The sequence below is a fragment of the Leiobunum rupestre genome, chromosome 8, assembly GCF_980474605.1.
Source record: "Leiobunum rupestre chromosome 8, qqLeiRupe1.1.hap1, whole genome shotgun sequence".
Classification (NCBI taxonomy): domain Eukaryota; kingdom Metazoa; phylum Arthropoda; class Arachnida; order Opiliones; family Sclerosomatidae; genus Leiobunum; species Leiobunum rupestre.
In genome coordinates, this window is record NC_143391.1 from 9,817,202 (window position 1) to 9,834,233 (window position 17,032).

Genomic DNA, 17,032 nt, shown 5'->3' on the forward strand with positions numbered 1-17,032 from the left:
TGCTGGGCGGCCCGGATCGACGGGCTGATCTCGACTTCTCTGGAGCGTCTCAATCTTATGAAGGTGGTTTCTGTGACTGGCCGACAGGAGCAGTCTTAGACTGCTTTATACCCATCTTATTCGCTCTAGGATGGATTATTCCCGCTCTCGCTATGCGTCGGCCACCTCTACTGTTCTTGTTCCTTGGGGTCCCGCCCTCAACGGCCATTAGTCTCATGGAGGCGGAAGCAGCGCTTCCACCATTGCGCTTCAGACGCGATTTGTTGGACCTCGTCCACCTCACTCCGTGCGGCGCTGTGGATACTCCTAGAGGTCGAGGATGGTTAACTTTCATTCAATAGATAAAGCTCTCAAAATAATTCGTAAAACGTTTTGATCAAGTAATTTATATTTCTGTATTATCCGATTAATTATTTTCTAAATTTGTAAAATTAATCGGAAAAACGACGTTTTTTTCGATAAAAAGCTCAAATTTTACGAATAATACATGTTTTTTAATCATTTTCCGAAATATTAACCGGTAAATTTCTTTGTTTACATTTTTTCCCCGAAAAAAGCAATTTAAACATGGATAATGATTAACCGTTACCGACCTCTAGACACTCCTGCCTACTACACCTGGCCCTTAACGGGTCAGAGTGTGCAATAACTGGTGGCTTTACCGGGGAGTCGGGGTCCGGCTCTTGTAACCCATAAGGGCGGTGGTGCACTGGGAGAAGTTAGCTCTGGTCAAATAGTCCTATCTCCACCTCCGTCTTCGGTCAGGTTTGGGCTGGAAACTGAGTTTCGGCTCAGGCTAACGGAGAGGGTCCGTGCAAACTGGCCACCTCGGCGGATTGGGTAGCCTGCTGTGGGGCGGCGGGCCTCCGTATGAGGGCACGGCGGACCCATCTCCCGGCCTTTTGGACTCCCACCGGGATCTCCGGTGCCAGCTGTGCCGGGTTATGCGGGCTGCTGTGTGCTCGTCATTCCCCTTTAGGAGCTCTCTCCAAAGGGTTTGAATCTTTACCTACGTAGGTGGGGTGTCGGCTGGAGTTGCTACATGATCCGCTCTTAATCCCACTGCTGTGTGTGAAGTGGGAAATGGTCTACCCATTGATGCACCTTCTGCTGGGTTGAGTGGCTTGGGTCAAAGGTGTGACCATCAGTAGTAGAGTACTACTATCCATGCTTAATTTGTCACCTGTCCGGACTAGGTGGACGCTGGCGTAGAACACTATGATGATAGACCTCCGGTGGTATGGCCTCTGTTACTAGGTACACCGGGCTATAAATTCTGACACACTGCTTACTACACCTTTTTGAGGGAAGGATTGTCTCCTCTCGATACTTTGGAACATCGATTCTCGTTGGGACGTTTACCATTCCTCCTCAGGGCTTGGCGTTTGGCACAAGCCCACAACCTGAGCTGGCTCTTCAATACCTCCTGTCGCCATTTGACTGGCAACCGCCCGCCGCGACTTGGCTCACTACCGCTAAGGAGGACAACCATTTGGTTATGCTGCGACAACTTTTCCTCGCGGCTCTAGAACCCCACGGAAAGAACGCTTCAGTCATATATACCGACGGCTCGTTAGCTGAGGGCTTGGGTGTGGTGGTTGCGGCTTTCGTGATCCTGGCTATCAATGTCGGCGCGACGTGTCTTGTGGATTCCGGTCATCCCATAAATAGGATCGAACTCTTCGCTATTCAAATGGCTTAGTCTTACGCGTTGGTCAACCTCCAAGGCACTTTGGTTATTTGCTTGGATTCGAAAAGCGCTCTCACGCAGCTTCACTCTCGTTCTATGGACCCAGTGGTCACCACCATTCATGACCTTTGTGATGGATACCATTGGCCACCACCATTCACGACCTTTGTGATGGATACCAGTGGCCCATAACTCTCCTGTGGTGTCCATCTCATGTTGGAGTTCCGAGCAATAAAATGGCGGACCGTCTGGAAGGAGTTACTAAGCTTCTACGCCCACCAAAGGTGGACTTCCTCCTCGCGGGGGAAAAAAGCGCCTGCCGCAGGACAATTTCATCGACATCAAGGGTGGTCAGTAACTAGGACACAATGGCCTCTTCTGGACGTGAAGCCTTTTCCTGGCTCTCAAGCCATTATGCGGATAACTTTAACGTGGCGGGATGACACGCTACTCGCGCGCTTCAGCTGTGGCAGACCTCCCACTAAGGCGGTTCTCCATCACTCAATGTGAGTCCCACGGCCTCCTGCGCTCGGTGTGGAGCCGCAGTGGATGACGCTTCCCACGCTTTATTCGCTTGTCCATCGCGACGGATGGCTCGTGCTTTTCTTCTTCGGGCACTTACGTCTAGGGCTCTGCCCACCAATCTAGCAGACATCCTCAGTGCGGTACACGCCGGATTCTCCGACGTCGTTGCGGCCACCTGTGACATTTTACGTAAAACCATTCAAGCTTGACTATAACTCTTTTCGGACGTTGGTTTGGGCCTTTTGTATTACTTTATGGTATTGAAGTGAATGAATCCCTCTCCTGTGTGCATGGTGTGAAGGCTTTATGCCATATACACTAACCTTTTACACGTTATTCTGCCCCCCCCCCAATGAGAGCCGTTATTGAGTATTATAATTAAACAACTTATACTCTATTTAGTTGACTTTAACCTAAATTATATGTCCCATGTAAAAATATTGTTTATAATTGCTGCAATTACAATCGATTATCATTTGGTTGGCTCGATTTTTTTATTCGATTGTAACGTGTGGGACAGTTCAGTCCTCTCGTCCCCTTGATTAATCAGGGCGAGATATGTGTAACGGCCAGTGGCGGAAGTATGCCGACCACCCGTTGGGGGATTGGTGGTCGTCCTCACACGGCCATCCACAACTCTGCCTCCCGGACGCTTGGGATTACAGGAGTGAGCCACTACTCCCGGCGTTGGCTCGAATTTGTAACTTTGAAGGCGAGGTTTGAATCTCAAGCAGACGGAAAATAAAGTGGGCCCCTTTACAGCGTGGAAAATAAGGAACTTTTTAAAGTGAACCAGTGAGCGGCAGTTACCATCGACTTAGCCTTCGACCCCGTGCCCTGAAATACTTGAGCTATCCCATAATAAAGGCCACACCAGCCTTCGAATTATTACAATATCCTCTGCGAAATTATGACGTAGGGAATGGAAAGTCACCTGCTACTCGATTTTCGGGCGGGATTTTTCAAACACCAGTGGGACCCTTTTATTAAGTGGGCCAGTGAACCACTGACCCCTCAACTGACCACCTTCGATGTAATTTTTAAACTGACCTAGACAATTTTTAACTGGTCATTTGCCTAGTCACAACGCCTTTTCTATAATATTCGAACAGCTAGATTGGTTTTGGTTGCGAATAGATGTATCAAATAACCTTGTAAAAAGTGTGTAGCGGAACAAGAATCAGGGCAGGGCCGTAACCAGGGGGGGGGGGGCGGTCGGGCCGTGCCCGCCCTGAAACGTATGGTTGTATGTACATTTTTTTTTCCATTGCGTGCCCCCCCCCCTTAAAATCAAATCCTGGTTACGGTGCTGTCAGGGAATCGAACAAGAATCACGGAATCAAATAAGAATCAAGAGTGGAATCACGGAATATTTAGGAATCATGGCGGAATCACGGAATCTGGCTAGAATCTAGAATCTTAGCATAATCAAGAATCTTGATTCCAGATTCCTTGATTCGGAATCTCGTACACGATTCATCGAAGTGACGGACCCCTCGTGGTCTAAGCAAACATTCCAGAAAGCTCGGACGTACGACGACCAACTTACCCTAGATTCGAAATCTCGGCGTTTCTCGATAGCCCGTTTTCTCATGAGGCTTTTACTGAGTTCGCGCCGGAAGTCAGAAAAATCGGGCTCCATAGCAGGGTGAGAAATAAGGAATTTCCATAGATAACCCAAAATTATATTACTCACCTTTAGTTTTCTTTCGTTTAGAAACATTTTTAGAGCTACAGGCATGATCCATTATTGTTTTAAAACAATATCACGCAAAAATATCTGGTATCTTGAAAACGTTTTAACTATATGTCGGTAGCCCTGCCAGCTCCATGGAGGCAGTTTTTTCCGACTTCCGCCGGGAACTCAGTAAGAGCATGCGTTACGTGCAAGGAGCTTGATTTTCAATCTAGGGTACGTAGTTGGTTATATTATCTTCGATCGATACGAAATCGATCATTTTCTTGCCTTGGAACTAAAATTTGATTTCCCAGACCTGGCAACGCTGTCAACACATGTGTTTTATTAGCAGACGATTTTTATACGTGCGGCGTTCGAGACTCGAGACAGAAGAGTTTCAGTGTCTTAACAGTTTCTACCATTAAATTTACTTTAGTCATTTTATTTGTCGGTGAGATTGGTTCGAAATTATTACTATATTACTTTTCTTTTTACTATGTGTTCTCTCAATGATAGGCATGTCTCTCCGCTTGTTCTACTTTCATAGGCTAGTATCCTCTATTACCATTTAATTACAAACCAGTGAACCACCTTATTATTGACTAAAGTGTCCTTGTGTATTTTGCATGTAAATTTTCTACTGCTTTTTTAGGAATCACCAATACCAATAAATTGGCCTTTTGCCATTCATTGTTATCTAAAGATTTGTGTCACTTTCCAAAATATTATCTTAGTGTCTTGGCAGTTGTCCTTGATTTCCCCCTTGTAGTGTTCTTAGCTTCACAGTGTATTAAAGTAAATCTGCTTAGTCTGGAAGACACCTAACCTTCTTATTTTACTGAAGGTCTAATTTGTGTAGAATAATATACCATAAATCATGGCAAATTTAAGAAGTGGACAATATGGCAGTCTGGTTGGGGCTCTTGATCAAGGCACAAGTAGCACTAGGTTTATGGTAAATTATTTTTGTTTTGTTACTTTTGTACTTATTTTTCCCAATAGAAATAATTTATTGTCTTAAAACTTAAGGTTTTTGCATCAAAAACAGCAGAGTTGCTTACTTACCATCAAGTAGATTCCCAACAAATTTACCCACATGAAGGGTAATTTTTAAATTTGGTCATTTCATTAGTCTCTTTGCTGAAGTATTAAATTTTTCATTTATTTGTAGATGGGTTGAGCAAGATCCAATGTTTATATTAAAAAATGCTTGTTTATGCATAGAAGAAACTGTTAAAAATATGAAAACATTAGAAATTGACCCGGATGATATTAAAGCTATAGGAATTTGCAATCAGAGAGAGACTACGATTGTATGGGATAAAATCACCGGAAAACCATTATATAATGCTATAAGTAAGATTTTAAAATTAAAGACATAATCTGTGTATATTTATTCTGATATTTTAGTTTGGCTGGACAATAGAACTATTGAAACTGTTGAGAAGTTGATTGAATTAACTCCTGGTAGAGATAAAGAATATCTTAAAGTAAAGGAAAGAACATTTTTCAAGCAAATCCAACTAAGCTAATATTGCAAACACACAGGGCCGTTGTGGGTTGCCAATTTCTCCATATTTTAGTGCCCTAAAAGTGAGATGGCTACTTGATAATGTACCCGAAGTAATAAAAGCCGTAAAAGAAGATAGGTGTTTGTTTGGAACAGTCGATTCTTGGCTAATATGGGTAACTTCACCTTAAATTGCACTGAATGGGTAATATTTTCTTTTATGATATAAATTTTTTCTCTATTAGAATCTCACTGGGGGAAAAGATGGTGGTATTCACGTTACAGATGTTACAAATGCAAGCCGTACCATGCTCATGGACTTAGAGCTATTAGATTGGGATCCTTTCTTATACGAGTTGAGGAAATTTGTTGACGTTCTTTAAATGTTGACTAAAACTTTTTTTGCTTAGTTTTTGTGGGATTCCATTCAGCATATTACCAAAAATTAAAAGTTCCTCTGAAATATACGGACATATATCATCAGGATCATTAATAGGAGTGCCGATATCAGGGGTATTGTAGTTTTTTAATTAATATTTAATAACAGTGTAGTTACACATTTTATCTCAAAAGTGCTTAGGCGACCAATCTTCAGCATTAGTAGGGCAAATGTGCAATAGTATGGGTCAAATGAAAAATACGTAAGGAAAAATAGCAACAATTAAGTGATATAGCTGTAATTAATATAATTTGCATGATTTAGGTATGGAACTGGTTGTTTTCTCTTGTGTAATACAGGTCTACAAGTAAATTTATTTCCGTATCGTCACTCTTAAATAAATCTGGCTTATTAATTAAAATTTTATTTAATTGCAGCCAGTTCAGTCCAAGCATGGCTTATTGACTACCATAGCGTATAAATTAGGACCCCGAATGCCAACTTATTACGCATTGGAGGTAAAAGAGTTAGTTGTGTAAAACTGTATTAGGAAATTGCAATAATATATTTTAGGGTTCAGTGGCCATAGCCGGCGCTGCTGTAAATTGGTTAAGAGATAACTTAGGACTTGTATCTTCAGTTGAAGATCTGGGTAATTTTTAAAAAAATTTAGAGTTAATTTAACAAAATAATAACTTTTCCCCACTAAAGAAACGCTATCAAAAACTGTCCAAAGCTCTCACGGTGTTTATTTTGTTCCTGCTTTTTCTGGACTCTACGCTCCTTATTGGCAACCCAATGCTCGGGGGTCAGTTTTATTCATTTTAACCTTTTGCTCATATCTTGCCATTCTAATCGTATGCGTTTTGTAGCATAATTTGTGGCCTTACTCAATTTACGAACAAAGCTCATATTGCCAGAGCCACGCTAGAAGCCATTTGCTTCCAAACCAAAGAGGTGAATTTTTCAACAATTTAAACAGTCCTTTTATTTGTATAATGGCTATAAAGTATATTCAACTGCAGATTGTAGATGCAATGCTAAAAGACTGTAAAATACAGTTAGATAAGCTCAAGGTAGATGGTGGAATGTGCTCAAATGATTTGTTACTACAATTACAAGCTGATATTCTAGGCTTACCAATTGGTAAAAACAGTTTTTAACCATATTTGGTTAAATCTGAAATTACTGGTTTTTTCCTTGAAAGTTAGGCCGTCCATGACTGAAACTACAGCATTAGGTGCTGCCATGGCCGCAGGTGCTGCAGAAGGTGTCAAAGTATGGAGTTTATCGGCTGATGACAACACTCCAGTAACCAGTGATACCTTTCTTCCTTCTGTAATACAAGAAGGTTCGTTGAGATTTACCATTATATTGGACAATGTCTAGGTATTCCTACCCTACATTTTGAAACTGAAAAGATACTAAATTAACCGTGAAAAGTTTGAATGTCCGAAATACTTTATAAATAAGGATATCCTTTCATGCTGATGTTTTGATTAGGATTTCATGAATATTCTCCCGTCACAGGGGTGACAGGTAAATTGAAAAACTAAATGCCAAATACGCATGATGATGTAGTATTGTACCCTGTATTTTCCATAGTTCGCATGAAATTTGACCTGAAACCCAGAATTTAATTTAAACCCAAAATTCCAAAACCTTTTTTAATTAACGGGAAGCATGAAGCTTTAGCCAATTCCATGGCTGCGTTCAGTATCTCTTAAAGGTCAACGGTGTTTGACTTCCGGTTTTGACATCATGTTGCCTGTCCGTTGAGTAAAGAAATTATTTGCTGTAAGAGCAGGTTTTTCCATTGCTCAACGGTCACGTGACGTCGCAGACGCCGGAACAAAGTATTTTACAAAATTTACAACAAGCGTAAGAAGCGTTCAACAAGATCCTACAGAATGTTAGCAACGGTCTCAAGGAAAATAATTTTTCAGATACTTCGTTGAGAGTTACTGAACGCAGCCCATACAGGTTTCCAGCTTAGAAAAGTTAGAGCCATCTACTTTAATACCTGTCAACTAAATATGTGAAGAAATAGCAGACGACTTTTGAATATGAATGTTCTTTAACTGAAATGTTCAGCTTTTATATCAAGATACTGATAGGAAGTCTCCTCGTAGGATAATATTTTTATTGGCCTATTGCCAGGAGTAGTGGCGAACTCCTGTAATCCCAAGCGTCTGGGAGGCAGAGTTTGTGGATGGTCGTGTGAGGGTGACCACCAATCTCTCAACGGGGTTGTCAGGTTGGAATACTTCTGCCATGGGTGTCCCCACTTATCCAACCCCCCCCCCTCTCCGTTGCCATGGCCGTTACACATATCTCGCCCTGATTAATCAGATGGACGAGAGGACGAATTGTCCCACACGTTACAATCGAATTTAAAAAATAGATATCAAGAGAATTTTGAATGAGCAGACAGCTTTCACACATTCGATTTAAAACTCAGTTGGTAGGCGGTGATACTTCTGGCCAAAGTTTAAACTATGCACGAAGCTTATTACAAATCAGAAATGTTTTCAAAAATGCGGAAAACTAAGTTTTAAAATATTTGGTGGTTCTTTTATCAAACTGTTTGAAATTGTGATTCCATAAGTCACCATGGCGAATGGGCTCGCGCATACAGCTAATGTTGCTGTTAAAATATGAATAGGAAAGGCTTGATGCTTCCCCTTTTTAATTTATCACCCTTAATATATAAAAATTCTGCTCTAAAAGGAACTGAGTGTTTTTTGTTTGTGTAGATAGGGAAAGGAGGTATGCAAAGTGGAAAGATGCTGTTACCCGTAGTATGGGTTGGGAAGAAACGAATGGCAAGTCTAAAGTGATCATAGGTCAGTTTAATCTACATATTTTCCTCTCTTAGAACTGGTCTCTGAATTTCCATTTTGAACAATTTTAGGGCCAAGATACAGGATGCTTTCATCCTTACCAGCAGGCCTGTACATCATTAGCTCTTTTTCCATTTTAGTCCTTGCCAAACATATGTCGAGCTTAAATTAATCAAACTAATTATTTTTAGTAGTTAATGAGTAAAATAGTCCCAAAATAAGGTTATAGTGAGAACAAAGAACTAAAGGAAAGGGCACAATATATCTTTTGTTTTTATTTTATGATAGCTCGCTATTTTCTAATAGAATTGGTTTGGGTTGATTAGAATTAGGTAAATGCATTCCACAGCTAATTTGTCAATTTTTGATATCCCTTCATAAAAGAGATGTGGAAAACTTTATTGCCAAATTAGTTTATCTCTCCTTTCATTTGAAGTTAGTTTTTAAATTTGTCCTTGATGCTGATATTTTAAAATTGAGGGTGTTTCTTTTGGGGTTTTAATTGTTTTCCAAATAATTTAACTGTGTCTAATTTGTAATGACAGTACCTAGATTCTTAGATATTCTACAAATAGTAATATATTTTTTGAATTTTCTTTAAAATGTTTATTAAATTTGATCTTTACCTCTACCCTAGCTGCTAAGAATGTATTGAGGTACCTCAGTGCATTCTAGTAGCTTCTATAATATTACAATCTCTGTTGAGTTGCCTTTTTTCCATTAGACATAACTGCCAATTCAATCATATAACTTCCATTTTACATTTCACAAATACCCTTCGCTGAAAATTATGTATTTTAGTATTATTCGTGGAGTATTTATAAGTAGAGCAGCTACATTGCAAGCAGGCATAATATCATAAAGACTACAATTATTGTAAATTAACAATGACTTTTAAAAGTCAGCTGTTTTCATTTGTTGAACAAAAGTGTTGACTGTTAATAAAAAAGATGACCTCTTGAGTTTGTTTTTCTTCATTTTGGAGGCTGCAAGACAAGTTACTTATTTTTAAGATGTGTGACCAAATATAGGAACGGTTCCCAATTTTCAATTGCTCAAAATCTTCCCAGAACACACAAATTTATTCAAACAATCGCGTTACAGCTTTGGAACGCATATAGCGTAATTTTACTTGGTTTTATCAAGAATGGTTTTATATTATAGTGTTGTAAGTCGGAAAATTTAGCGAAAAATGACCGAGACCTTTTTCCGTATTTTTCCGAAAAAAATAAAAAGGTTCATTCCATGAATAGTCTAATCATAAGTAACATAATGACAATTAACGAGATTTACAACCAAACTGATTTTCATAGTTTTGCGTAATCAAGATGTTTTATCAGCACAGAGCCCTCTAGTGTCTATAATATGCGAGACTTCCGCTAAGCCGAAATATCTGGTTTCGGATAGCTAGGCGGAATATAAGGCCATGATTGGGCTAAAATGATAAAAATTAAAAAAACGTTTTTCTCGGCACCACGAGCTCATGTATTTTTATCACGCGTGATTCGCACGCGGGCTTCAAAACAAAGTCAAAGCCCCTCGCGACACCAGAACCTGTGGAAGCTGTGGCCGCGAGAATTAACATTGGCCCGTCGTGTCTCGCCCACCATCTGCTAAACCTACATACACAAAGCGCCTGAACGACCTGATAACTCGCTTGGCTACCATCTCCTCAGACCTCCTTGTTATCGGCGATTTTAACATCCCATCAATCAACTGGAGTACCCTCTGGAGCTCTTCCTCTGAAGCTACTAGCTTCATTCACACCACCCTCGCAGCTAATCTCTCACAGAGTGTTATGGAGCCCACCAGAGACAATGATTCTGGAGGTAACACACGTAGCCTTTGACAGCGCCTCGCTAGGGGGAAATTTTCTTCTTGTGATGACGTCACTTAGTTATTAGCTCTCAGTAAAATTTCCTCCTAAGTGACAAACTTATGAAATAATATTATAGACTTATGGTTTACCGCCACGTTTGCGTCTTATACCATCGTGAGGTTTGTCAGGTCATTGATGTCAGTGACTTTATGCCTGTAAACACCCAAAAGTATTTGATCTTGCGGCCAACCCATTCGCTGAAATTCCGTGAGCAAGGCTATAACGAGCGTGGCGCTGCACTCGTACAGTTTTTTATATTGGCTTCAATGCAAAAACTATTCTAAAAATAATATTCCGCTAGGGATGCTCAAACCATACAGATATCTTTTGCTCGTAGGTTAACATAGAAACTTCAACGAATGGGTTGGCCGCTATCAAGGTTCTGGGCCGCTATAGCGCGAGATCACAGTTGACCGTGGTCTGACTTACACGATTAAATTCGCCAGATCTGTGGCATTGAAGGATTCCGTTTTTTTTTCGATGTGCTTGGATGTAGAATAGTTTGACAGCTGACATCCGAAAAAATGTCACTGACCACTCAATTGCTCATTTGTGTCTTTTCTTTTTAATAATTTGCTAATACAAAATTATTAAGACTCTTATTTTAATTTTATTGAATATTTAAAATTGTTCTTATCAATGGTCTTTTAATTATTTGTATTTGCCTCTGTGGTTGCCAACAAAGTTTTTTTTGCGAAATAAATATTAACATAAGTAACATAATAACATTAAGTATTACACTTCCTAATGTTTTAATATTAATTTCCTTACCGAACCTTTTTTCGACACTGACATTCTCGCCACGCTCCAGCTTGGACTAGCACACGAACTGAGTAGCGTGTTTTCATCTTTGGTAGTAGCATTAATGTATTCATTTCAACCATGAATATCGAAATGCACTATTGGTAGTCTAGCCGCGGTCGCTAGAATGAGAGGAGCTTTGTTATTATGACGTTGGTCACGCACCGCCACTCAAAAATTGTATCGAAGCTTTCAGTGCCAACGCTTAGCGCGAAATCTTTTTGATTGAACGAAAATAGGTAAGAATCGCGAGTCATTTTCTTCACCGGTTAAATCGCAGAAAAGCACTGCCCATCTTAGCCTTAGATGGTAGAAAGGTTAATGATATACAGTAGCGGCGCTAAGGGTAGGCTGAAGTGGGCTTTAGCCCCCCTGTATTTCTGAGAGGGGCCACATATTTGTATTAAAAGGGCCACATATTCATAATTAAGAGGTCACATCTTTTAATTTATGAATTTTCATTATCTCTAGAAATTTGTTTTATTGCCAAAAACGTTTTTCTGGAAAAAAATCTTTCAAAATCAATTTGTTTACTCAAAAAGGTAGAAAACCATAAACATATAGATTCGGGAGGAAGGTAGCGGAAATTGAGAGAAAGTTGTATAGAAAGGTGCTTATGGGAATTTAGGGAAATTTCCCAGGCATGCACGTGTCCCCTCCAGGTCAGATACAAGGTCAGTAGGGGGTCCAGAAAACGCGACGAGAGCCGCAACAATAAAACGAACTTGCTCTTCTCGCTTCCTGTAAAATTTTGGGTTTTTTTTATTTTACCACTTTTGCGTAATATGGTCAATCCAAGGTTCCCGCTAATAATGAAAGTGAGAACCGTTGCTAAGTTTAGTTTCTTGTTCACGGGGAGTCGCACGTGTCTTCCAGGACTTGGAAAAAGGGCACGAAATTTTTATTTTTCGCGTGAGACCCATGGTGATTTTGAACACTTAAGTTTTATAATTTTTTTTATTCGTAAAATGACTACAGGTATTCTTTGTTAAAAACTTTCGGTCGTAAAAGTTGCTTATCTTTTTGTTTTTCATGTTCAACTTTATCTTTATACGCTGTTAAACGCCTCCGATATGAGTTTATGACTTTGACGTGTCAAAATAATCCCCTACTTCCTTTCGTTTCTTTCCAAAAAAAGTGCAAAAAAAGATTTTATAGTAGAAAGACGAGTGAAATCTTTTAAGTAAATGTCCCGGAAAGACGTGTTGCGAAAATAGATTTTTTTTCTAACAATCGCCATTTTCATTCGCTTCTTTCGTATTAGATTGCGCTTTGACGTAATAAACGGCGCCTGAACCGCGTTTCCGATAATACCACCATTCCATGATGCTCCTTTTCTTCAGAACGACGATAATGACTAGCCCGCAGAAGAAAACCCCCGTGATCCCGCTACCAATGACGATTATCCTCAAAATTCGTTGTTGATGTTTGAGAAGCGCGTCGTCCACACATATAAATTCTTCGCTGGTAATTTCACGGATCAGCTTTCCATTGAGGTTCTCTGGGGTGGTACACCTGCCAAATTAAATACTCATTAATCTCTTTCTTTCTTTCCGATTTCGATCGAAATTCTTACGTAAATGCGCTTTGTAGCTCGGGTTTGATGAGACATTGGTCCGTCCATTGCATTCTGCAATCGCAGTCCCAGGGATTCTCTTGCAAGTCAAGAACCTTTATCTTACAAAGCGCGAGAGAGGGCGATTCGATTCTTTGCAATCCGTTTTGTCGCAGGTTCAACTCTTGTAGGGTCCAGCTGTTCGTGAGAGAAGAGTAAAGGCCTTGGAAGGCAGCCATACTAATGGTTCTCAAGTTTGGGCTAGATTTTATTTGTAAAGATAGCAAGGACGTCAGTCCCGAAAAAGCTCCCGATTCGATGGTGGTCAATTCGGAAATATCACTCAAGTCCAGCGTCTCCAGCTGTTAATGAAAATTAATTAAGGAACTTAAAATCAATAATTTTAAATTCCGAGTGTTAAAGAGTTTTTAGCTTACTTGACTTAGTTTCTTAAAGTCACCGGCTTTAATGGTAGAAATGCGGTTACGGCCAAGAAAGAGGTGTTTGAGAGCCGTAGCGCTTTGCAGGCCTTTGGATGGCACCTCTTCGAAGTTGTTCTGCGACAAGTCGAGGTATTCCAGTTTTAAAAGCGTGTGAAAAACGCCGGGTGGCAAGTGTTCGAGAGCTGCGGCGGATAGGTCGAGTTTGACCAACGTTTCCTAAAGAGGTATAATTTTTTATTTAAATACGGTTATTTTTTTTATAATCCTATGTCTACCAATTCCTGCACGAGTTCGTATCGAATTATATGCAACGGATTTCCTCGCAGAACTAGTATTTGCAATCTGTTCATTTTAGAGAAAATGTTGTCGGGAAGTTTCCGAAAAGTGTTATAACTCAAATTGAGTACTTTCAAATTTTCGAGTCCGTCGAAGTAAAACTCTCTGGGCTTGTATAATGGATTATGACTTAAGTCTAACTCTTTCAAGTTGACGTATTTCTCGAAAGTATTCGACGTCAAATTAGATATTTGATTATAAGCCAGGTTCAAGATCTCTAGATTGGGCAAATATTCGATCAAATCCAAGCTAGTAATTTCGTTGAAACTAAAATCCAACTCATTCGTAGTGTCGGGTAGAGTCCCAATGTTGGGGAGTTTTTTCAATTCCAGTTGGACGCAAGAAACTTTCGTTTTTCCATTGTCTTCGTTCGTTTTGCATTCGCATTCCTGTTGGCCCGCCTTGCAGGTTTTAACATTTTGATCAGTAGCTTCCGTCGAAACGAGAAGCAAGACGAGGAAAGCAAAAGTCTTCATTATTCTCTGTCGTCCCTGAAATCATATTTCATTGTTCTCATTAATTCAACTTTTTCAAGCGGAGTAAAGGCGCTGTCAGCTATTCGAAAGCGACGCCTTTTCCATCACGTCATTGATAAGCGGCGCGACGCCAATTTTGCTCGCTTTTTCACGCGTTACTATTCACTAAACTTGTTTTAATGTATCGCTTGTATTATTAATGTCTGAATTATTAAGCGTACGCAATAACATATTCTATTGATATTTATTTATACGTACCTCGGAACGAAATAGATTCTAACGGTTCTTGATATCTTTTGGTTTAAGGAGAGACGGCTTTGAATGCGCGGTTTTCAGAAAACGCTATTTCTGAGAGAAAGAACGGTGAAGAGCTTAACCGATAATCTCTACCTGGTTACCGACATCCGTTTTCTAACTGTTAATCAAAGGTCGAATGTCTTTATCTTGGGCAAACGTTTACGCCTACATGACTAACTTGAGGATTATTTTATCCTCTCGAGTGTTCGATAAGAAGAAACACGGGGTCGCTCTCCGCTCTTGTTTCGCTCTCCGGCCGATTTGGTTTTATTGCAGAATATGATAATATTCTTTTCGTCTGAGATTGTCGTGACGATGAATTTGGAAAACCAAATTGAGAATGTGCAATCATTTTCTTCTAATTGGAATCAATTCTCTGCTCGCTCGCTAGTGAAATTCATTACGTTCGATGTACGAGGCGTCAACGCAATTTATTACAACTATCGCTGAGCTCTACGTGTAGATTTACAACATCTGCCACGCGTTGTTTTATACCTCGTACATTTAAGAAATATAGGTTAACCTAGCTTCCTGTAATTTAAAAACTTGCTAGTGTCAGCTAAACTTACCTGCAACGTTGATTTTTTAAACGCCCTCTTGAATTCGTTTCTAAACAGTATAAAACAAACGTCCAACTCACATTCTCGAATTTATTATTTTACATGTACAAAGTAATAGAGAAAATATGAATTAATACGGAGGTTAAGGTTAAAATATAAATACAGAATACGGAAACTAAAGGCTTCGCGAGATAACGACGGTTTTTCGTTAGCTCTAGCGTTCTAGTTATGGATCCATAGGATTTGATACATATTTTTAAAGAAAAGTATAATTGGAGTCTATCACGCTTCACTTTCTGCTCTTGAGCGACTGGTGGTTAGTGGTTCAGCACCGTGGTCCCATTCCAAATCCACCCTCTCTTTAGTATTCACCACTCTGGTGTATCTATGTAAATCGGCTCTTCGTAGAATGCAGTTACACCATCGTTTCTTGTAGAGTATATAAGCGGAGCCGCCTAAAGCTAGCATGAATGACAGAGATACCAGCAATGATAGACCAATAATGGCTTCGGCACTCATGTAACGGCAGACAAAGTCGGATTTGCTCATCCCCAATACTATTTTATTCGAATATTGAGCTGGCATGGCGCATCTGAAATAGCAAATAAATCAACTTTAACGGTGGTCTAGATGACTAAAAATCTACAATACTATACTTACACGATAGTCTTCTTGGCTTTTTCATTTAGTTCAGCATCGGCGACCCACGCCATGTTGCAATCGCAATTCCAGGGGTTCTCGCTTAAGTCCAGTTCGTAGAGTTCATCCCAGCGGAGCAAATTTCGCGGTAAGCTTTTCAGAGAATTGTGCCTTAAAATGACTTTTTGCAAGCTCCTCTTTTCGTAAAGGGAGTCGGCGTAGAGTTCCCACGGAGTAGCGAAAGCCCTTTCAGAGATGGTAGTTAGCGCCAAATTGTCCGAAATGTATAGCTCCGCCAAACTAGGCAGACCTTTGAAAGCTAGACTCTCAATTTTCTTTAAATTTCTCATGTGGTTGAGCGTTAAAACCTTTAAATTATCCAGTCCCTTGAAAGATTCTTTCGGTAGAGTATCGATCGGATTTTGACTGATGTCCAATTGTTGAAGCTGAGGAGTGGAAGCTAAGGCTTTAGTTGGAATTACTTTCATAGCGTTGGCGCCAATGTGTAGAATTTTCAGTTTGGTACTGTTGGTGAATCCGTTAATCGGAAGGCTAGATAGACCGGTGCTTTCCAGATTTAGTTCTTCCAGGTTTGGCAGATAGAAGAAACTTCCGGTGTCGAGGTAGAGCATCGGGTTATAGCGGAAATTCAATTCGCGCAAGCTTTCAAGAGGCTTGAAAACTTCAGGAAAAAACGAACTTATTTTGTTGTAACTCAGGTTAATCGAAGTCAGTTTTTTTAATCCGATGAAATTATTGAGGTTAAGGTTCCAAAGTTCGTTGTGCGACAAATCCAAGTCTTCCAAGCTTTCCAACGATTGGAAAGCTTCACCCGATACGAATTTGATCAAATTATAGGAGAGGTCCATTCCTTTAACACTGGGTCCACCCTTGAACATGGCATTGGTTATGGTGTCCAACTTATTGTGGCTGAATGACACAAATTCCACTTTCTTGGGGAAAGAAACGTCATTTGGAATGTTAGCTATATCCTTTCCGTTACACATCACGTTGTGTTCATCCGAAGCGGAGCAGTCGCAACCTAATCCGTCCGAACTGCAAAGTGTAGAATAGTTATTGGCAGGGCCACCCCAAATGCTAGCGTTGGCGACCGCGGAAATCACCAACGTCCACCAGAACAAACGTAAAGACATCTTAAACAATTTCTCAATTTTTGGATTAATTAAACGGTACTCATCGAGGACCAAAATCTTCTCGGCTTCGCCGTGATTTATCCACAAATAAATCTGTAGCGTAGATAAGTTAGTTGCAGAAATTCAAGAATGATGCGCAGTTTGCTTGAAGAGGAACGCGACGATTAGGTCGTTCCGATTAGAAAAGGTCGTTGTGGTTTCGCCTATTATTTTACCCGTATTATAAGAAGAGAAACTGTGGCGAAGTGATAAGAAACAATCTCAGCT

The 17,032-nt window shown here is 40.2% G+C and overlaps 2 protein-coding genes across 4 annotated transcripts; one reads left to right on the top strand and one right to left on the bottom strand.

Moving 5' to 3' along the window:
* The first annotated feature begins 4,261 nt into the window (after window positions 1–4,261).
* On the top strand, window positions 4,262–9,580 carry LOC149932345 (glycerol kinase 3-like). Of its 3 annotated transcripts, none has more exons than XM_090155490.1 (19): window positions 4,262–4,344; window positions 4,753–4,848; window positions 4,923–4,996; window positions 5,065–5,249; window positions 5,304–5,383; window positions 5,442–5,579; window positions 5,649–5,758; window positions 5,814–5,916; window positions 5,977–6,044; window positions 6,107–6,149; window positions 6,220–6,300; window positions 6,356–6,434; window positions 6,494–6,590; window positions 6,655–6,739; window positions 6,808–6,928; window positions 6,990–7,133; window positions 7,286–7,321; window positions 8,539–8,628; window positions 8,697–9,580. In XM_090155490.1, the coding sequence occupies exons 2-19, from the start codon at window positions 4,771–4,773 to the stop codon at window positions 8,795–8,797; spliced, it is 1,713 nt and encodes a 570-aa protein (XP_090011616.1). In that variant the 5' UTR covers window positions 4,262–4,344; window positions 4,753–4,770; the 3' UTR covers window positions 8,798–9,580. The 3 variants fall into 3 exon arrangements, with proteins under 3 accessions (XP_090011616.1, XP_090011615.1, XP_090011617.1); XM_090155489.1 differs by having other exon boundaries at window positions 4,274–4,344; window positions 4,738–4,848; XM_090155491.1 differs by lacking the exon at window positions 7,286–7,321 and having other exon boundaries at window positions 4,278–4,344; window positions 4,738–4,848.
* Window positions 9,581–12,243: 2,663 nt separating this feature from the next.
* LOC149932346 (uncharacterized) lies at window positions 12,244–16,885 on the bottom strand. The gene is made up of 7 exons (XM_090156447.1): window positions 15,633–16,885; window positions 15,259–15,564; window positions 14,982–15,021; window positions 13,579–14,130; window positions 13,298–13,519; window positions 12,882–13,222; window positions 12,244–12,820 (listed from the first exon to the last, which is right to left on the bottom strand). The coding sequence occupies exons 1-7, from the start codon at window positions 16,763–16,765 to the stop codon at window positions 12,532–12,534; spliced, it is 2,883 nt and encodes a 960-aa protein (XP_090012573.1). The 5' UTR covers window positions 16,766–16,885; the 3' UTR covers window positions 12,244–12,531.
* Between the last annotated feature and the right edge of the window lie 147 nt (window positions 16,886–17,032).